The sequence below is a fragment of the Chanodichthys erythropterus genome, chromosome 18 (genome assembly GCF_024489055.1).
Source record: "Chanodichthys erythropterus isolate Z2021 chromosome 18, ASM2448905v1, whole genome shotgun sequence".
In the NCBI taxonomy this organism is placed as follows: Eukaryota; Metazoa; Chordata; class Actinopteri; order Cypriniformes; family Xenocyprididae; genus Chanodichthys; species Chanodichthys erythropterus.
The window spans coordinates 35,638,747-35,662,228 of NC_090238.1; the positions used below are offsets into that span (position 1 = coordinate 35,638,747).

The window sequence follows — 23,482 nt, forward strand, 5'->3', positions numbered from 1 at the left end:
TAATATTATAAATATCTTTGTCACTTTTGTTCAATTTAATGCGTCCTTGCTGGATATAAATGTTGTATTTCTTTCAAAATAATTGTCCTAATGACTACACGGGGTTTTAATAAAGCAGAGACAGGCAGTTAACGTGTGCCTTCAGGCGAGCACTTCGCCTTTGTTTCTCTCGCCCTGGTTTCCTACTATGGCGATGGTTTAGCTCATTAATGTTAAACTTTACCTCGCAGCCTTCCCAAAGCGACCAGCAACCAACCATAATGAATATTAAGAACCCACGCCTTATGCAAAATAGGCATACTCGTTCAGCAAATCAGTAAGTTCTATTGAACTGACGTCACGCTGCGTTCTTAATATTCATGAGCTATGCCTTCGAAATAGTAGGATTCGTAATCTCCCCTCCCGGAGGGACGGCAGGAAGTTTTAGCGCAGTTCAACTGCGGCCGCGGATTCATAATGCGCTCTGTGATTGTCTAGACGATATCAATAACATGACCCGAAAAACGTGTAATAGGTTTCCTCACTCTGCTCGGGATAATTCATTGCAGTGGAGGCATTTAATAAATGGACTCTAACGGACAGCTGAACTTCAGTTCATCGTTTCCCTCCGCCCGGTGTCAAACGAATGGCAAACGTGAAAGTCGCGATTCGAGTCCGTCCGCTGAACTCCAGGTACGATCAGCTTTCATGGATCTTATATGTAATTGATTGTAAAAGTGCATGATAAGAACTGCTGAATGAATAAAACAGCCTTGAGTTGTTGGTGCTGTTGCTATGTCTGGGAATAGACCTGCACTGACAGAAACAAATAAGCCATTCGATTCATTATATTGCACATTTCATAGCTAGTTTTAACATAACGCACAATTTTAGAGATAAAAACGAAATCATAGAATACGGGTAAGCATGCGTTCATAAGCATTGCATGAGTGGAGATAATGCATGTTAAGTTATATTGAAAACAATGTGTTTTGTGCATGATAAATTTACTATAATCTCCTTTAAAACCCCTCCCCCTAAAGTTAATCCCATACTGTATGATTTTAATATCTTGTTTTTATCATTTTCACAAAATTGCATTACAAATGTTATGTAAAATCCAATGCATGTGTTTTGCTTTAACTTTTTAAAAAGGAGGGTATTCAAACAGAGTTTGCCCCATGAGAGCCCTCTGCCCCACCCTCCAGCATTAGCCAAATTACTACAGTATGTGGGAGCTGGACAGGGGGGTGAAGAAACTCCTCCCAGATTTAGACACAAAGATGTGTGCGTGTGTTTGGCTGTATCTGCCAGCCTTGACATTTAGAGTCTCCCTGAAGTGTGCATCACAAAGGGACGACTTCATGGCTTTCCATCACTATTGTGCAAATGAAGATGGCTTTTTAAAAGGCAGCCGTTGGTTTTATGAGTATGCGCATAATAAATGTTTGACTCTTTGCACTTTTTGCTTTGGTCAAAAGCCATATTCTTTTTGAGTTCAGGATATTCTAATAGCCTACTCATTGCTGGAGATGGCAGGAATTGTGTGGGAATGGCACAGAGATCCAAGTCTGCAAACATGCTCTCCTCATAACGAGAGTTATTTTTTCTTTCCACTGATTATGTTATAAAATGCAGCATTTCTAGGCAAAAGTATACACACACACACACACACTGTAAGGCGAGGTAGGTTGTTGTGGTTGTGGGTAGGGCCTCCATTCATCATTGGCAGAGTGAAACAAACCCACATGGTACAACACAAGCTTAGAGCTTCATAACAAGCTCCCAGCCTTCGGTGGATGAGTCCAGTGTAAGATCTGCTGCTTTATCAGTACCAAACGCAATTGGAAAAATAGCTTGATTGGATACTAGGCTATTGCCAGGTGGTTTTTAAGGTGCTATGGGTGTTTGCTTATAAAAAAAAAAAAAAAAAAGATATATGTATATATATAGTTTGATTAAATGATCAAAATATGAGGAAATATTTTATATTTTTAAATATTTTAAATATAAAGGAAAAGCAAAATATAGCTTGTCAAATTTGTTTTGACAAAATTCAAAATAGTTCAAATTTGTGTGTGAGCAAAAACACACCATTTTTGTGCGTGTCCCTTTAAATGCAAATGAGCTGCTGCTCCCGGCCCCCTTTCCAGAAGAGGGCGGAGCTTTAACAGCTCAACAACAACAAAGCTGGAGAATCTCACGCAGCCAAAATGTTGATTGTCAGTAACGATGTTCAGCCCTACATTGTTCAAACCGGAGTCGACACTGATGGAGAGACTCAGGAAGAAGTTACAACTTTTAGAATGAAACTGGATGTTTCTGAATGGTTAATGGATACATTTCTGTAGTTGCTGTGGAGTTGATTCAACTCATCCACTAGCATGTGCCGTCATGTTCATCTTTTGTGTTGAATTGATCCTCGTTTGTGAAGCAGTCCGGCGTAAAATGACGGCATGTCAACAACACTCTACTACAACAACTCTTTCTCTTCTCTAAAGCAGCCCAACATGGCCCCGCCCCTTTGTTGAGTGTTCTCAGTGGCGGGGTTTATGTAAATTTTAGGGTTTGTGATGTCACCAGCCCGGGAAGAAACTCATTGTAGTCCCAACCAGCCGTTTGTTGTAGTCCTTAAACAGCGAATTCTGTAAAACAAAATATCTTCCTTTGCATTGAACTTTGTGCATCGGAACTTTGCAGATGTTGTTTATGATCAAACAGCAACATTACACACTAGCTAAAGTTAAAAAAGTGAAATCATAATCAAGGAGCCCTTTAATATCATTTAATGATAATAATTTAAAATCATTAATTCATTAAATATTATTTACATTTGTTTTATGCATTTAGAAGATGCTTTTAACCATTTCACTGGGAATCAAACCTATGATGACCATGCTGTTTGAGCGATTAGTAATTATATTTTGTTTAGAATATCTCAGTTCTCATCAATATTTGATGATCTCAAGTTATTTTTTGTAGTGCCATTAAAAACTGACAACAAACAAGTAGTCCCACCCCAAACTCACACCATTGGTTGAGCCAGAAGTTGACGTTGACAGTGTTTTGAAATCGCCACAGTGCGAAAGTCCACATGCAAAATGACTCACTTAGATGACTCATAGTTGTGTGTGTGTGTGCATTGAGCTGGATAGGAAAACATGTTAACATTGTAGAATGACACTTCAGCTTTAAGATGCAATGTAGACGACGAGGCCTTCCCCAGCCTGCTCACGTTGTCAGACTTCAGGTTTGTACACAGCCATGCTCCTACGCTGGATTTCATTCTCTTGCATCAGTTCATCTGGAACCCGATACTGGAGAGATTGCACAGCTGTCCTCGCTGCTCTCTCACACACTGACACACATATCCTGCACGCTCACGCACACACCTGCTTCAGCTCAGCTGTGCTGCTCATGGAGGAGTTTTCAGCGCTCTGTTTTCAGTTGAATCTGACCTTCTCAGTCAGCGCAGACGAATCCTCCAGGCGCCCGGCCTCTCACTCTGAATATGATCACAGCCAAATAAACATGCCTCTGCGGATTTTAGAAAGCTTAATGCTAACCTGGAGTTAATCAAACCATTCAATATAAAAACAGAAAAGTTACATATATCAATTAAGAAGTCTGTTATCTTGGGGGGAAAAATGTATGTGCAGAAATGAATCTTGCCATATGCCACATGATTCTTTTTAAAGGGTTAGTTCACCCAAAAATGAAAATTCTGTCATTTATTACTCACCCTTATGTCATTTCACACCCATAAGACCTTCGGTCATCTTCAGAGCACAAATTAAGATATTTTAGTTGAAATCTGATGGCTCAGTGAGGCTTCATAGCCAGCAATGACGTTTCCTCTCTCAAGATCCATTAATGTACTAAAAACATATTTAAATCAGTTCATGTGAGTACAGTGGTTCAATATCAATATTAAAAAGCGACGAGAATATTTTTGGTCCGCCAAAAAAAAAACAAAATAACAACTTATATAGTGATGGCTGATTTCAAAACACTGCTTCAGGAAGCTTCGGAGCACAAATGAATCAGCATGTCGAATAATGATTCGGATTGCGCGTCAAACTGCTGAAATCATGTGACTTTGGTGCTCCGAACAGCTGATTCATAATGATCCGATGCTTCCTGAAGCAGTGTTTTGACATCGAAAACAAATTAAAAAATAAAATTAAAAATAAAAGTGTTAATTTCTTTAAAAAGCTTTTTAAAGGTGCCTTAGAATTAAAAATTGAATTTATCTTGGCATAGTTGAATAACAAGAGTTCAGTACATGGAAATGACATACAGTGAGTCTCAAACACCATTGTTTCCTCCTTCTTATATAAATCTCATTTGTTTAAAAGACCTCTGAAGAGCAGGCAAATCTCAACATAACACCGACTGTTACGTCAGTCGGGATCATTAATATGTACGCCCCCAATATTTGCATATGCCAGCCCATGTTCAAGGCATTAAACAAGGGCAGCCAGTATTAACGTCTGGATCTGTGCACAGCTGAATCATCAGACTAGATAAGCAAGCAAGGACAACAGCGAAAAATAGCAGATGGAGCAATAATAACTGACATGATCCATGATAACATGATATTTTTAGTGATATTTGTAAATTGTCTTTCTAAATGTTTCGTTAGCATGTTGCTAATGTACTGTTAAATGTGGTTAAAGTTACCACCGTTTCTTACTGTATTCATGGAGACAAGACTGTCGTTATTTTCATTATTAAACACTTGCAGTCTGTATAATTCATAAACACAACTTCATTCTTTATAAATCTCTCCAATAGTGTGTAATGTTAGCTTTAGCCACGGAGCACTATCAAACTCATTCAGAATCAAATGTAAACATCCAAATAAATACCATACTTACGCGATTAGACATGCAGTATGACGAACACTTAAAAGATCCATTAGCTGTGTGAACTTTGTTTATGCTCTGTTTAAGGCAAGCGCAAGCTCCGTGGGCGGGGAGCGTGAGCATTTAAAGGGGCAGCAGCCTAAATCAGCTCATATTTTATGATGCCCCAAAAAAAAATTAATAAAAAAAAATCTATGGGGTATTTTGAGCTGAAACTTCACAGACACATTCAGGGGACACCTTAGACTTATATTACATCTTGTAAAAAGACGTTCTACGGCACCTTTAATAAAAGTGTAAACAACACAAGAAATCTATGTGCATTTTTGCCTGCATAATTCAAATATCTGTGTCATTTTGACACTTTCAGTAGTCTTGGTTAGTTTCTGACCTTGGTAGCTTGCTGTTCGAAACAGAACATTCGATACCTTCACACTGTGTCCTAACCAGACACGTTACAACGCTGCGACAAAATGATGAATTAAAATAAAAAAAAAACTTGGATAATTGCCTTCCAGATCTTCAAAATAAATAAAAGGAAACAAGAATGTTCGAACTGTCAAGTCAATGTAAACAAACAAGTGTATTCTATGACAAAGATTGTTTCAGTAACTCGGTTTGTATTTTTAATAATGTTGAAATGGTGAAATTTTATTAATTTATCAGTTTCGTTGCGGCTGCTTTGAGCTTGTAGAAAGAGACTCCACCCACATGCTCTTCTGATTGGCTGTGATTTTTGATTTATTTTGTCGCGTTGCGTTTGTTGGAGCAGTCCTGAATGATCTTTTAGCCTGTTTTAACAGTGATCATCTATTAAGAAGGAACTAGTTTATAAAAAAATAATTAATACACTTGTATTGTAAATGTTTACTTAGCAGTGCTCTGTTCAGTGTCTTGAATGTCGGTCTGTTTGTTTTTGTTCTTCAGAGAGAGTCTGGATGGAGGACGGTTAGCTGTACAAGTGGAGGACAAAGTGGTGAGGGTCCGAAATGTGAAGGTAAATTCATGTTTGTTTGTTTTTATTACACAATTATTGAGCTTTTTTAATAAAAGATTTAGAGAACTCCGAAAGTACATAAGCTCAGAAATACCACAGTTGTTGACATTCATTTGCATGAACATTTAATCATTTAGCAGATGCTTTTATCCAAAATGAGTGATTTTTTTTAAGAGGCAATACACATGAGAAGTGCTAGTAACATAAAGTTTTAGCAGTCGTTTGGAATAGTACAAGCTAGAACATGGAGGGATTAAGGAATAGTAGAAGAAGAATCTGAGTTCAAAGTGTTAGGATTCAACCGATATCTCAGTGACAGGAAGTTTATAGTGAAAATGATTCTTTTCCTGTTGGATTACTCAGTTGTTTGTTTATGCCATGTATGAACTGAATAAACACATTCAAATAGCAGCACCATGCCATTATCGCTTTCCTCTTGAAAACCCCAAACGCCTAAACAAGCAGCACACTCCCCTTACACTTTCTAAATGTCATTCCACGCCTCATTCTTCACTGAAGAGCTTCAAAACCTGATTGGTGGGATGACTTTTGGGGTTAAATAGTATGGGGGATAAGATAACTACAGGCCAAAAAGATTTGCAGTCTTTAAGATATATATAAAATGAAATAAATAAACACTTTTATTCAGCAAGGATGCATTAAATTGATCAAAAGTGACAGTAAATACTTTTACTTTGTTACAAAAAAATCTAAATAAAATTCAAATAAATTCTTGCTGATCAAGAGACTTCTTTCAATAACATTAAAAAATCTTACTCACCACAAACTTATTTAATAAGAAAATATAGATATTTTATTCAAGTATGTGTCTAAGACCAATGCATTGCCTACATTCTTACTCCTGTAGCAGGAAATACTCGCTTACTTTCAGGACTTGATTAATGGATTAATAAAATGGCAGGAGCCACATCTGGTCACCTGCTGTGAGCACGAGAAAAAGATGAAGACTTGCGTTCCACTAGTTATTTAAAGAAAGTAGGACAGTTTTTCAAGGGAAAAGATGGGCTGACATAAACGAACAAAAGACAAGCTGACAAGACTGCATAGAGAAACAGAAACTGCATAATAGACACTATTATTTGTTCATGCTGCACAATTATTAGAGGATAAGTGGTCTATGACCAGGTCATTGTTAGGTCATTATGACTACAGTTTCGGTAGTATGTTTTTAAATGGAAAGTATTAACAAAGACTTTAGATATAGAAAGACGGTTCACTCCTATAAGTTATCAATGGGAGAAATGGCGGAATATGACCCGCCTTCTAAGTAAAAGAGCCAATCACTGATTGATCAAATCATCACATCACTGCAGCTGCCGTTTGAAGCTCCAGTTCCCATAGAAATCTGAGACTCGCGCTTAGGACTGCACATGTGCATTAGCTCATCTAGCCTGAAAAATAAGCATTTTTAATACTATATGAGCATAAGAAACCACATTTTTCAGACAGTTTGTGTCAGATTTTGTTGCTGATTTGAAACATGTAATTTAAAGGTGCTATCGAACGTTTTTTTTTACCAGATGTAATATAAGTCTAAGGTGTCCCCTGAATGTGTCTGTGAAGTTTCAGCTCAAAATACACCATAGATTTTTTTAAATTAATTTTTTTAACTGCCTATTTTGGGGCATCATTAACTATGCACGATTCAGACTGCGGCCCCTTAAATTGCTCGCACTCTCCGCCCCCTCCCGAGCTCTCGACTCTATCACTGCATAAACAAAGTTCACACAGCTAATATAACCCTCAAATGGATCTTTACAAAGTGTTTGCATGCATGCTGCATGCATACATCGGATCATGTGAGTATTGTATTTATTTGGATGTTTACATTTGATTCTGAATGAATTTGAGGCTGTGGTCCGTGGCTAACGGCTAATGCTACACTGTTGGAGAGATTTATAAAGAATGAAGTTGTGTTTATGCATTATACAGACTGCAAGTGTTTAAAAATGAAGATAGCGACGGCTCTTGTCTCCGTGAATACAGTAAGAAACGATGGTAACTTTAACCACATTTAACAGTACATTAGCAGCATGCTAACGAAACATTTAGAAAGACGGTTTACAAATATCACTAAAAATATCATGTTATCATGGATCATGTCAGTTATTATTGCTCCATCTGCCATTTTTCAATGTTGTTCTTGCTTGCTTACCTAGTCTGATGATTCAGCTGTGCACAGATCCAGACGTTAATACTGGCTGCCCTTGTCTAATGCCTTGAACATGGGCTGGCATATGCAAATATTGGGGGCGTACATATTAATGATCCTGACCGTTACGTAACAGTCGGTGTTATGTTGAGATTTGCCTGTTCTTCGGAGGTCTTTTAAACAAATGAGATTTATATAAGAAGGAGGAAACAATGGAGTTTCAGACTCACTGTATGTCATTTCCATGTACTGAACTCTTGTTATTCAACTATGCCAAGGTAAATTCAATTTTTAATTCTAGGGCACCTTTAATTGTGAGTTTGCCAAGCAGTTTTTGAGATTTCATGCTTCCCCTATTCAAATAAATATGACTTGGTCTTGGATGCCCGAAGGCGTTGCAAATATGGCCACCGATTGAACAGACTTTCATTGAAAGGGACTTTTGGTATTAACAGGATTAAAAATATGAAAAATTACGCCAGTTAATGGTTCTGAATTTCGGTTTCGATTACTTTCCAATTAATCGTTGAGCCCTACTATGTAGCTTGCTTTTGTTCATAAAATGTATATAATGAGTGAGTACATCATGAATCCATCATCCAAACTGTGTTTTTGTCTTATCCTGAATCACTACAGTATGCCTATAATACGTTTTTTATATTTGGACTACACTGTAAAATATTTCGTGTAAAATCAACAGTAACTTACTGACAACAAATAGCCAGCAAATCTCTCAAGTCATTTTGTACCTCAGTCAAATGACTGTAAAACTAACTACAGTAGAAGTCAAATTAAGTATAGCATTATACTGTTATTTTTTATATATATATATATATATATATATATATATATATATATATATATATATTCAATAACATGTTATTGCTTCACATCAAAAACTTTATTCAGGTTTGGTCTTTTACATTTCATAGCTGATCTTCAATAAAATATACAGAATTACCAGCATATTAACCACATTTCATTAATGAACAAAATATAATTGTAACCTACCAGTAAAATCACAGTAACACATTGTGCCAGTGGAAATATATAAAAAGTACTTAATAAGTAGTAGCAGTAAACAACGCACAAATACATATCATATTAAAACATTTAAAACCACATGCTTTAAAGTAAAAGGTTTTCTTTATCTCAACGACTCTTCCCATCTGTCTTGCGATGGTCCAATCGGTCTCCCGCCACTGCTGCGGAAGGGAAAAGGCCAGATAGCACAGCTTGACTTGGAAATATTCTCATTAACTAAAGTACTGACTAAAACATAGCTTTATATCATGCAAATAACATAGGAATAAAACATATAAGTAATAAAAAGTTACTTAAAAATGTATCAGTGACTGTTTTTAATTGCTATGCATGTAGGTAACAATGCTTTTGGGACACATAGAGTTAATGTAGTGCTTACCAAGAACTTATGTTTCATATTGTTTCGGGATACCAGGCTTATTGGCCATATAATCAGATCTGATTTTGTGTATTATTATTGAGCCTAAATATAACAGTGCTGAGTGCAATGTTAGGGCTCATTAGTGAAGCTGTGGGCCATATTGTGAGGTCATTAAGTCAGCTGCGGATTGTCATTTTGCAAATAATTACACACCAGAGCCGCAGAAGTAACGTTGTCAGGGAGATAGGCTGGCGATGCCCGGGCATGTTTCTGCACGCTCCTCCAAGTGAAGATCTGTTTGACCGGGCGAATAAAGTGCTGAGGTATACGTGATCTCTGTGTGCTGAGATCTGGGTAATAACTTGATGCTGACAGTCGGGTCATGCTCATATGCTTAAGTAATTTGTCCCCCAGCCTAACAACTTCCTAATTGTTGCTTTTGAGTGCACTAAAGAGTATCCCAGGCATAAGCTACAGGCACACAGCCTTGCTTCTTGGCATCAGTGTGCTGTAATATTATTAATGGAAAAATTGAACACATAAAGGGCTGGTCTCCCAGCAACTGATTAAATGGTCTAAATAGACTTTCAATGGAAAAATCACTTTTCTCAATAGTGTAATGCAGTTTGTGGCAGAAAACAATCATAATGAAGGGTTATCAGTTGTTGTATAAGAAAATTGTATAATAGAAAACTTGGCTTGCTGGATAATGAACATTATGCAAAACCTCATCAATCATTTTAACAGAAAACATGATATCACTGGCGCCAGTGACTATATGTGATGTAATATGATTTGTGTTTTAGTGAAGTTGTTAAATATCACTACTGCTCATACTTGGGGATTTCAACAAACCGCAAACCCTGAGTATTAAACTTTAGCGTGTACCTGAAATTGTGTGGCTTGTTGAGAAAGAACTGGCAGCTGCATAGCAATGCCATAAAAACCACTATAAAAACCCTTGAAACTGCATAGCAACTCCCCGGCAACCACTCCGGTGCGTTTCCCAAAAGCATAGTTGTTTGCAAGTTCCATTTGATAAAAAACATTGTTTCCCGAAACAATAGTTCCATAAAGAAAAAGAAAAAATACACAAATGGCATCACAAAGTTGTGTTCTGAGCTACAGCTCTCGACCTGTGGTTAGAAGCATTGTTTCTTGTTAGTGCAACGTGTGCTTAAATATCCACCTTATTCCTACACCCCAATGATGCTTTGTGCGAATTATGGGTGTAACTTTTAAGCTGGGTACAATGAGATGACATAATTCTACTCACCCTTCAAGCATCAAACATCAAAAGGACATTTAAAAGTGTAAAAGCATCAACAAGGTACTTTCAACAGACCTTGAATAACCGCAAAAGTGTGATTCTTTCTACAGCAATAACGGACGGGTTAAATATTAATGTAGTAAATATATCTGTATTATGTAACATACGTTGGCTTAATCAAAAATGCTCATTAACTTCAGCATTGCTTGATACTATTTCAAAGTGATTTCCGTCATTTTGACAGATAATAAATTGTATTTATCTGTGAAAACAAACCTGGAAAGAGACTTGAGGATTCGAGGAGAAAAACGAGAGATTCTTCGTGCATTCCATTGAATTATTAATGGGATATATCATAAATTAAATGGGGAGAACAAAGCACAAATGTGCAGTATATGTTGTAAAGCGGACTGCAAAGGGAAAAAAAATGCAGCGACTAAAAAGATATGTTATAACGTCACGTTAAAATACCAGTGTTAAGCTATTCTCATGATGTCTGAAAATAAAAGAGGTCTTTCAGTCAAACTGATGGATAAGCTTTATTTGTAGGGCAACCTTATGATTTCAAATGATTCGTTTTGAATGGAAGTTCCCAAACAGGAAGTGCCACCCATAATTCAAAACACAGTAGGCTCGTTAAGAATAAGGTGGATATAATTGAGCAAAATAAGCAAACTGAAATACAGTACAATCTATGTCTTTCCTCCCGTCATGTGTTTCATTTTCATTTCATTTTATGCCTTTTAAGAAATGCCTTTTTTTTAAGAGCTTTAGCTCTCTAGGGAAACCCTGGAATATAACGTAAGAGGAAACCCATGAATTTATCAATCAGTTGAAAAAAAAAGAAAATACTAACAACAGAAAACAGAAATAGAAAAGTAGTCATTATTTACAGCAATAATCTGACAATTCAATTTCTAACTGAATAATTAGCAGAAGTTTTTACTCCACCATCTGCATAACATCAACATCATAGATGCTGAACGTTGGATGTGCAACAAAATAAAAAAAAATAATTGTCGTTACTAGCTTGTTAATTTCTCCAACGATGCATCGTAATATGGTCGTTAAGCAGCGAGTTATGTCTGTGTACAGGAAACGCACCCCTGTAGGGTTGTCAAAAGTACCAAGTCGGTACTGAAATTTTAAAAATGTGACGATACCAGCATTTCCCTCTGGCATTTTGAACACTGTTGAGCCAATTCTTAAACAATAATTGGCCATTGTGTTCACTTGTTCATCAGATATGTCTGTGATTGGCTACAATGATCAACGCTTCAAAAACATGTTGTAAATAGACATCTTTGACGGTCTTCACTGAGCACGATAACATGGGAGCATTTGAAAGCAGGTGCTTATCAGTGGATCCAACTTGGTATCGAAGTTGGTACTTTTGACAGCTTTACCCCAGAACGGCACTGCTCTTCATAAAATGTACAAATCTAGTTTATTCTGCTAACCATCACTCCTTTTTCCCCCTCTATGTAGTTGGAGGGGCGTTTGGATGGGCGTTCGGAGGGACTGGCTGACTCCAGGGAGAAGTTGATGGAGTTTGGTTTTGATTACTGCTACTGGTCCGTGGATCCAGCGGCTCCCAACTATGCGTCACAAGAGGAGGTGGGCTTCCATTCTCACGACTGTTTACTGTATTTCTGCTGATGTTGATGTCACGCTGATAAGATTGTGTAACTCCTGTGTCCTGGGTGGGGGCTAGTGCATGATAACCAGAGGACTCTGGGATAAAAGCGTAATCAAAACCTTTGATCCTCCAGGAAAAGCTCTGAGAAAATATTATCCCTCTGCAGAATCAAAACACTGAAGATATTACATCATCTCTGTGAAGGGAGTCTACGCCTCCCTACTTAATCTGAGATTTAGTTCATTTTAACATATGTGGGTGTGCTGTTGGCTGGATGATTAAGGCCAGAAACATATCTTATTTTTCAACACAAAAGTAAGGTATTTTCTGCAAGAGTTCTGATTTATTAGCCGCTATAGGGAAAGAACAAGAATATCAAAGTGCAGTAAACTAAAACGGTGTGCGGTACAAACCAGTGTGTTTATAATTAAGACAATACATTAAAATAATGTAGTGAGAAATACCAGTTTGCAATATAAAGCAGCACAACGAGCTGTTTTGTACAGATAAAAATAACTGGAAGCGAATGACACCAGAAGCCAGATTAAATTTACAAATGGCCCGCTCTTGCCTGAAAAATAAGGTGGATACAAGTATGCAACTGTTGTGAAGACCTAATCAACACCTCATATGAACTGAGGTGATTTTAATACATTGAATGTTTGTACTTTGTACATTGTGTCATTTGTTTGCGTGAAATCGACCTTGCGTAGCTAGAAGTCATTGTGTTGTTCACGTGCTTAATACTTTATTTACTTTAAAGGCCCATTCATACTAAGAATAATACCTGAAGTTCATTATAGCAATAACTTTTAATGTCGACCCCAATGGACAATATCGTTCTGTTTATTATAAGCGCACACTGCAGTTATGTCGACAGACGCTTTAAATACTCAAGCTCTTTAAAGTTCCATTCATCAGCTGTTAAATTATTGTTCTAAAAGTGATATCATTCCTCTGTGTTGTTAACATAATAGCTGCAGTGTGGACTTTCCTATTCTCGTAGAATTGATTAACATTAAAAACACAGACATTAGGCTGCTGTCACTTTAAGAGCTAATGCACGGATCCAATATACTGTTACACATAGGGATGGGTATCATTAGGGTTTTAACGGTATTACTACTCATACCGATACTGCTTATCGATCCGGTACTTTAACGGTATTCTTATCGGTACTTTTAGTTATATATAATATATATATATATATATAATATACAGAATATTTTAGGAACATGAACAAAGAAAAACAAACTGACAAATACAATAAAATAAAGACTCAAATGAAATAGTGCTTTCATTTGTTCTTGTTAATGCAAGTAATATAGGCCTAGCCTATAAAAAAATCTAAGTAACCAAATGTAAAACTGCATGGTTTTCACGGAATAAATTAATAGATTAAATCTTATTAAAGCTAACTATATTTAGAAGAAGCGCTGTGAGTGATTTTCTCTTTGCATTTTATTGTTTGATTAACACTGATGGCACAATCGTGAGAAGGTGACTGACTGCTGTCACTTTAAGACAATATAGATATTAACACGCATCAGATTTTCTCCAAGCTGTTCATGTACACTTACGATATAAACTGCGTTTAAGTAGCTAAACACGCTCCAATCCGGTCATTTTAACATGCTATTGTGTGTATTTGATCGTTTGGACGTGCACCTGAAGCCCAACGTGTAATTTGTTTGTTTATTTGCGGTCCATTTTAAAGCGCGCACCGCAATTCAGCCTGAGGAACAGCGTCTCATGCGCGGATTATTGTGCTTTCAACGTTTTAAACGTTGATAATAATTATCAAACCTTTACTGCAATTTAGCAACAGTAAAGACTCCATTTTACAATGATCACCGATTGTGCCGATTCTGACGTTAAGTTTGGGTTTAGGGAGGAACGAACGCGCGCAGCTGTGAAGAGAATGAAGGTGTGCTAGACGAAACACGGTTTTTAGTTTTTAATAGTTTTACCTCAGATATGGTCTTTCTGACCCTTGGAAGCGAAATCGAAATAAAAAATAAAACTAGCTTAATATCAAAGCACAGGCCTAAAGTGTAAGCAGACGTTTAGTTGTTTAGTTCTCTCCTCCACTGTCACCATTAAACAGGGCTTTCATGTGAGCAGCTGCGCACGCTGTAGCTCCTCTGCGTGTGCGCGATCTCTCTTCTGGACTGTGAAAGCAAAAATGCATCATAGACAAATGTCCGAATATTATTGCAACAGAAACAGCTGGCGATTCCGGTGAGATAGAATCTGCAAGATAATGTCTATATAGCAATAATAAATGCACGTGTATTTTCTCCATAATTTTTTCAGTACCGATCGCAGAACCGTTAACGTCAGAGCTTATCGATACACCGGTATTTCAAAATTTAGCCCCGGGGTCAATTTAATACCATCCCTAGTTACACATGCGTTTTATTTCTCAACTGTTTACATTCAGTTATATTAAGACATACCTGACTATGTTATGTTTACAAGGATACTTGCCAAATGGGCATTTTGACATAATTCTGTTTGAATATGTCTGATCAAGAGCAAGAAGGCATGAAAGAGAGCTCAGTTCAATATTCACGCGCTGTCTGAGATGCGGATTTCTGGGCTCGAGCTTCAGATGTTTTCACACAGAAAGTGTGCGAGTACTGAATTGAGTTCTCTTTCACGTCTTGCGCTTAAATATTTAAATTGGCATGGTTTCAACTTTCGTGAAAATGCAGCACTGCCCCGTAAACTGTCCCAACGTTTGTTCACATTCATGTTTTGTTAGAATTTATAAAAACATTACTGTCCAACTTTCATATACTTGCCAACACTGATTTTTACTCAAATTTGGTGCTTGGCGAGTGTCAATTTTAGACCCTGGTTACGGTTATTATTCTTGGTGTGAACAGGCCTTAACTCAAGAAACCTTTTATTTGATTCAAAATTGGAAGTGTCAAACTTACAACCAATCAGAACATATTTGATGTTTAATGTACAGATATGTGGAGTGGGACATTGAAACAATGAGATATCATTGATGCAACAAAAATTGAAGCCAACGCAGTTGGATCACTGCAAAGTTTTCACAAACTTCAGACCAACAACACACATGGATCTCACACATGCAGTACTCACAGTTAACCAAGTGAACTGTTAAACAAGTGAACTGTATCTTTCCTTTGTCCTTTTGAGAGATAGACAGAGAGAAGCAGTGAATCTTCTCCTCAGTCACGCCCTGGTGTTTCCTTCAAAGTGTCTTTGTCCGCACTGTATGAAAGACTGAGCTGTGATGGCCCACTCACAGAGGATGACCTCGTCTGCACAACTCTTTTCTTTCTCTTCACTCGCTTCCTCTCTTTCAAATTTGCCCAGTCAGAGCTTTACGGCAGAGGCCTGGAGCTTGCATTCCTTAGGCGGCCTGCAGCAGCGTCTGGTCAGGAAGAGAGAAACTGACCTCTTTTTTTGGAGTCCTGTGGGAGGGTGCCCATCTGAAGCAAAAAAAAAATCCTGACAATCTCATTATCATGTGCTCAGTGATCAGCTCACAGGAGCTTGTGTTGTGCCGCAACCGTTTAAGGTGGTCTACACTAAACGCGCCAAAGCAAAAATTCTGAATCTATTTGTACTGTTGTCAAAAGTCTCATTGCACTGCATCCAGTGTGATGTAACTTTGCTTTCCATTTGTTACTTAAAGGATTAGATCACTTCAGAATTAAAATTCCCTGATAATTTACTCACCCCCATGTCATCCAAGATGTTTATGTCTTTCTTTCTTCAGTCGAAAAGAAATGAAGGTTTTTGAGGAAAACATTACAGGATTTTTCTCCATATAGTGGACTTCACTGGGGTTCAACGGATTGAAGGTCCAAATGTCAGTTTCAGTGCAGCTTCAAAGAGCTCTACATGATCCCAAACAAGGAATAAGAGTCTTATCTAGAGAAACAATCAGTCATTTTCTATAAAAAAATAAAAATGTTTATACTTTTTAGCCACAAATGCCTGTCTTGCACTAGCTCTGTGATGCTCCACACATTACATAATCACTTTGGAAAAGTCCCTTTTCGAAAAGGTCGAAAAACTCCATCTCATTTTCTCCTCCAACTTCAAAATTGTCCAACATCGTTGCTTTATCTTTTTTTGTAAAGGCCATTTGGCTTAGTCTTTGCATGTTTGCTTTGTTGACACTGGATCAGTATTTCTTTCTCAACTGTTTAAGTTGACTTAAGACATAACCAACTGTGTTTACTAGAATACTTGCCGAGATTGGTATTTCAAATGATAAACTTTCACTCTCTGTGATAAACTTTGCAATTAATCTGTGTGCCGAACCGTGGGGCCTGCTCCATACTATGATCTGTTGCATTCCTGTTTATCAAAACAAATCAAGAATTGTCCATTTTGATTTCATGGTAACTTTAACCCAAAGAATACTTTATTATTCGGAGTGCACAAGTATGCGTGATGTAAATTTCACATATACGGCTTGAATTTTGGCTAATCAGTTTGTCGACAAGGTGGCAATACTGGCCTAGGCCATTGTTTCAGTCAAAAAAGAAACAGACCGAACAGCTATCAATCTAGTTTAAACAAGTACAAAGACTATAAAGATTTATAAAGACACTGACATTGGACATAGATGAAACTTTCTAGTGTGCACATGTTCGCACATTCTATGAAATAAAGTACAGTATACTTGGAAAGTCTACACATTCAGCTGTATGCATACACTAAGTGTATTTGTCAAAACTAAAGTTCACTTTGGGCTTTAGAGCACATTTCCAGCCTTGTGGTGAACAATTTATTTCTGCAAGTTAATCTACAGCAAAAAAACAAACAAACATTTTTCTTCATAATCTTTAATCAAATCTGAAAGTTTGCTTCCCTTCTGGAATGATTCAGTCACAACTTTCATTTCACGCAGACTTTTAATACCAAGTAACTCTGGGATTTTCAATGAAACTTTGGTTAGCATGTAAATCTTTCCAAGGATAAGGCTGACCACATCACAGACAGGATAAATGCACTTCTCTGTTCACTACTCTTTTTTTTTTTTAAATTTTAAATAACATTCATTTAATATTAAGTCAGTAAATGTCATTTTCATTCCAAATTACACACATTGCCGACATCTGGATTACTCCGTCTAATTTAGTTTAATTGGTTTTTAGTAAAAAGAGTCTCATGAAGTCTCACATGTTACTCTTTAATTGGATCTTCCCGTGAAGTGCTGTTCTCTTAGGCTGAGACCGGAGTCTGTACTTCCTGTGGGGTCTCCAGAGACGCCTCAGTGGAGGGAAAACCAGCCCTGCTTCTTCTCTCCGACTTCTCCCCTATTTCTTCCCTTTAGGATCCAGCTCATGTGGAAAGATACTATGTGCTTGTTTTAGTGGCTAAAAGATTGGTGGTTATCTCTGGATGAGCGTGTTTATCTGTATATTTGCATGTGTGAAGAGAAAAATGGAGTACAGAGAGCTGAGAGGCAGACAGAGAAGTGGATCAGGCCTCAGAGCAGAATAGATAAAGATGAGAAATGGAAGCCAGCTGTTGTGAGGGCAAGGTTGCATCACATCCTGAATTCATTACTGGGTGCTGGATTAAACGGCATCTTAACCATCTTTAAAATAGCGTTGTAGTACTCCAGACTGGTCTTGGTTTTATACAAATGTTCAATAAGCAAGACGTTAATATTAAGTGACTTAATTTCTGTGAGGGGCCATATAGGCTATAATTATTGAAAAGCCTCTTAAAAACACTGTAAACCTTATAAATAATGTTTATAAGAGACTTCAGTTATGCATATGAATGAATTTCACTCTTGTTGATTAATGTTTTTTGTTTCACTAGTTGTTTGTAAGAGGCTTTTCAATAATTATTGCCTATACTATGTTTTGGCAAACATAACGTTTCGTTACTTAATGAATCGGCTGCTTTGAACAAATTGGTTGAAGAAATGATTCCCTGACACACTCATGAAGTGTTTTGATTTCAGTTCCATATTTAAAAGTAGACCTATCATTTTATTTTTCCATCATATTTCTATATTCAGAATGTTATTTTTAAAACATTAATCTCATAATGTAATTGTTCCAATTCAGATGCAACTTCTGTGCCACCTCTGAATTTTATTGTAAGTGATTTGATTGGTAACAGCTCTATTTTGTCTTATTATTCTAATTGTATTTATTGATTAAATATAAAACATTTCTCATACAGTAGATGTGGACCTTTTAGATGAATTTGAGGAGTGCTGGTCTGGACTCAGTCTCGCCCTGTATTGGTCTTGGTCTCGTCTTGGTCTCAACCCCACAAAGTTTTGGTCTTGTCTTGGTCTCGACTTGGTCTCGGTTTGGCTGCAACACTACTTTAAAGCTTTGGTGTATAACCCACATTTTTGTAACATCATAACCATAACCTTTTGTGAGTGAATCATTCTTTTGAGTTAGTTCTTTTTAATGAATCAGTTGAACAGGTTCAAAGATCAGTCTGAATGGTTCATTAATGAATCACTCTTCAAATGGTTTTATAAATCCAGTAATCACAAATAATTGGAAAGGTTAATGGAAGTTCATCCATGATGAAATGGAAGTAACAACAGATCCTGTCTTCCGTATTTTGATGTACATTTGAGTGATTATTGGGAAAAAATGTAGGGTCATCGGATGTTGATTGGATGGACAGATCTGAAACCAAGCTTGCAGTGGGTTTATATGGACGAAATGATTGGAGAAGTCTGGCAAAAAAAGGAAAAATGCATGGATGAATTGCTCACAATAAGATCAATAACACACAATTTCTGTTTCACGCTGACTTCAATAAAAATGTGTCCAGACGAAAAGTAAAAAGTAGGGAAATTTCCATGATATGATCCCTGTAAATCTATTCTATTTCAGTTGATTTTCTCAGGTTGATTTTCACAGCTTCAAATAATGATTTTATTGGAGAGAATTGAGATGACAGAGACATAAATGAATAATGAGAGTGTAATGTAGGTGGTTAAGAGCACTTTTAGATGCAGTTTCTCTCTTGCCAGCAGCACAGCTGCTTTAGTAAATGATTTTTCACAGACAGATTGCACCAGGAGGACGTCATTTGTCCAGAGCTGGAGCACAATGCTGGTTTTCTTTTCCAAGTGAAGTCAGCTTTGTGTTTTCTTTTTTTTTACCCTCCCTCTTTATCGCTCTCTCTCTCCCCTCCCTCTTTTCCTTTTCGATACAGTGCACAACTTTATCATGCTCTTGGTATTTCTGGGTTTCTGTGTCAGTGGCGTGAAGAAAATCTGCACAAAACATCTTTACACAGACTTACCACTTACGTCTTACCATCTAATTTTTTCAATGATGCACAAATGAACATGTCTTTTACCAAGAAATTTGTTAGATAATACCTATAATTCATGCATTAAATTGATCAAAAGTGACGCATTTGCAATGTTACAAAAGATTTCTGTTTAAAATAAATGCTGTTCATTTAAAAAGTTCAAAAATATGAAGCAGCACGAATGTTTGTTAAACATTAATAATAATAATAATAATAATAATAATAAATGTTTCTTGAGCAGCAAATCACCATTTGATTTCTGAAGGATCACGTGACACTGAAGACCGGAGTAATGATGCTGAAAATTCAGCTTTGATCTCAGGAATAAATTACAGCTTACAATATATTCACATAGAAAATGAAATTGTTATAACATTTCACAATGGATTTTTGTGTTTTCTATCAAATAAATGCAGGTTTGGTAAACGTAAGAGACTTCTTTCAAAAACCTAAAAAGTTTTAGAGACCCTAAACTTTTAAACGGTAGTGTATGTACGTCTCCTAACATGGACTTTAAATCATTTGGCAGGCTGTGGAGGTCATTTTCCCTTATAACAGCTGCAGTGAGGAGAACTTTTATTTGAATGGGAGTAGAGAAACGTCATTGGTTTTGTGTCTTTTTCTTTAGTCCTGTAGTTTAGTTCATTGGCAGCAACAGTTGGTGTCTTGCCTCTCTCTCTCCCTCCCTCTCTTTCTCTCTCTCTTTTTCTGTAGGCCATCTCTGTGTAGCCCTCAGAGTCCCCTGACCTCCTTCCTGCCCTTGCAAATTTGACCCACATAACGTCTGTGAAAGTATGACAATTGTGTAGCGAGTTGAACCCCTGCCAATCAGCTCCGTGTCTCTCTCTCTCTCTCTCCCACAGTCCCCTTCACCACCCCTTTAACCCAGCTTTCCCTACAGTCGCATGCAGCTATAAACAGGATCATAAACATATAAACAAACGGAGAGCAGCAGCTTTCATTTCTGCTCTGACAGCCACAAGACTGGCTGAATGCTGTGAGTGTGTGTTAGAAATCAGAAATAGTGAAGAACATTGTGCTTGGCAAACTTCAGCCGACAAACTTTAAATCCCGTCTGGCTAACGAGCTTCCCATATTGTTTACACATTAGGTCAGTATGTGGAAAGTAGACAGTCTTTTGTTTGGACACATTCGATCACATGAGCATCTACGCTACGAAAGCAATCCAGTCAAATGCGTTTTTAACTAACTCTGGAAGTAGTCGAAAGTGGACAAGCTCAAAACGTTTTACACCCCGTTTAGACCTGTATTTGATCCGATCGACCAAAACTGATCTTAATTCCAGGTGGAAACAGGGTCTTCATAACATGAATATATCAAAGTGAGAACGAGTCTAGTTATTATTCCCAGATTTGTGAATACAACATTTGGATCTTCTCTGTCAGCATCAATAACATAAGTGACAAAAATTACTTTCTTTTTTGCATGGGACACAAATGAAGATATTTTGCACAATGTCCAAGCTGCTCTTTCGGGTTTTTATTTTTGGGCAACAATGACCTAAATTTTGTTTTTCACATTTGTGTATTTATTACTTACACCGTTCAAATGTATTTAAAAGTATCTTCTGCTCACCAAGACTGCATTTATTTAATCAAAAATACAGTAAAACAGTAATATTGTGAAATATAATAATAAACTGTTTTCTATTTGAATATATTTTAATAATAATGTTCAAAGCTGAACATTTTTCAGCATCATTACTCCGGTCTTCAGTCACATGGTCCTTCAGAAATCATTCTAATATGCTGAATTGCTGCTCCAGAAACATTTCTTATCAATGTTGAAAACGGTAGTGCTGCTTAGTATTTTTAATGCGTTTTTTTCAGTCATTTTTTGATGAATGAAAAGTTACAAAGAACAGCTTATTTGAAATAGAAATATTTTGTAACATTATAAATGTCTTTACTGTCAATTTAATGTGTCTTTGCGGAATAAAAGTATTATTTTCTTTCAAAAAGATATTGAGTTTTTGATTATTTTTTTAATATAAATATTTATTTGTGTTCCTTGCACATTTACAAGTCCCTGCAATGTAAACCGTGTGTTTCAGTGTTTTTTGCTTCGTGTATAAAAGCGGGACTGACGTATTGGTCTGTGGTCTGGGCTGGCCCTTGATTTGGATGGGCTTCAGTTGGCACTCCCCATGAGATCTCACAAGAAACAAGGAGTTTTTCAGAGGTGGCTATTAAGAAAGCCACATTAAAGAGCTTCTTTTCACTGTAGCTCTCCACACTCTGATTACAGGCTTTAGGATTTTAAAGTGGGTGTATTACGCACTAACAGTTTATTAATGGAGTGGAGTTTCCCTCCAACCTTTCGTATCCATCCTTCTTTTCTGCAGCCATTATTCATCCTAAAGCATCCTGCGCTCAGCCTCGTCTTCTAGAGTTTTTGAACAAGGCCTTTACTTCCCTTCACTGGGAGGCCAAGACTGAAGCCATAATGGTGTTGGTTTTTATTGAAAGACGTCATCTCCTATAATTTAGACCGCCTGACCCTTCCTTTCCACTGCCCCACTTTTGGATTTGCCCCTCCCAGACTGAGCATCTCCTCAAATGGGGTCTTTGGGATCACATGTTGCCTAAAGCACTGACCTTCTGGACAACTTCCTGTCCAGAATCAACTCTATATTCGGCTTTCCTCTTGCATTGTGACCAGAAGTACATTTGTTTTTGTTTGTGGTATGAGGAAAAAGGAGGAAAGCAAACATCAGATGCTTTTGTCCAAGGTTTCCTATGCCTGTACACATGTGCATATTCATAATTGAATGCACCCAATTGATCTTAGATGGGGATTTAATTCTATTTTGGCCAGAGTCTTTAAGTATTATTATTATATGGTCATACTGAAAGTTTTGCATAAAAACAACATCAATGTGGACTGAGACGACTGAAGTGTAGAGAAGGGTTAGTTCACCCAAAAATAAAAATTCTGTCATTAATTACTCACCCTCATGTTGTTCCACACCCGTAAGACCTTCATTCATCTTCAGAACACAAATTAAGATATTTTTGATGAAATCTGAGAGCTTTCTGTCTCAATAGACAGCTATGCAATTGAAAGTTTGACGCTTCAAAAAGTTCATAAAGAGATCGTAAAACTGCTTTATATGATGAACAGATTGAATTTAGACTTTTATTCAAAGTGGTAGTTGCGTATCTGTCTATGAAGGGACTGAAAGTTCTCAGATTTCATCAAAATAATCTTAATTTGTTTTCCAAAGATGAACAAAAGTCTTATGGGTGTTGAACGACATGAGGGTGAGTAATTAATGACAGAATTTTCATTTTTGGTTGAACTATCCCATTAAAATCTGCTTTTCTAGCGTTCAGTCAGCCGATCAAGCGTGTAAATGTGACCGTCGACTAGGGATGCAACGATTAATCGCGATTAATCGTTTGCAAAATAAAAGTCTGTATATACAATATTTGTTTATATGTAATATAAAATATATATATTTATAATATATGCATATATTTCTAAACTTTATACCTGTATGTGTGTGTATTTATATATACATAATTATTATACACAGAACACACACATATATATTACGTAAACTCACACTTTTATTTTGCAAACGATTAATTGCGATTAATCGTTGCAGCCCTACCGTTGACTATACTTCAGAGACTGAACATTGTGTTTAATGTTTGCAGTGAAACCAGTAACACGAGCTGCCTTTTTTGCAGTCTATCAAATAAACTGAAAATATTATGTTTGCTTTGTCAAAGTAAACTTTGTAATGACTCCCACTATTCTGTCATAATTGAGCATCTACTTGTGCATGTTATATTGTGGCATTATCTCTAAAGAAACTGTACTTAC

At 36.9% G+C, this 23,482-nt stretch overlaps 1 protein-coding gene across 2 annotated transcripts in view; it reads left to right on the forward strand.

Moving 5' to 3' along the window:
- Positions 1-449: 449 nt before the first annotated feature.
- Positions 450-23,482, forward strand: part of stard9 (StAR-related lipid transfer (START) domain containing 9) — a 62,420-nt gene continuing 39,387 nt past the window's right edge. For both annotated transcript variants that reach the window (XM_067367890.1, XM_067367891.1), the window contains exons 1-3: positions 450-672; positions 5,775-5,844; positions 12,181-12,309. In XM_067367890.1, the coding sequence (XP_067223991.1) occupies positions 626-672; positions 5,775-5,844; positions 12,181-12,309 (246 nt within the window). In that variant the 5' untranslated portion in view covers positions 450-625. The remainder of the gene's footprint in view (positions 673-5,774; positions 5,845-12,180; positions 12,310-23,482) is intronic.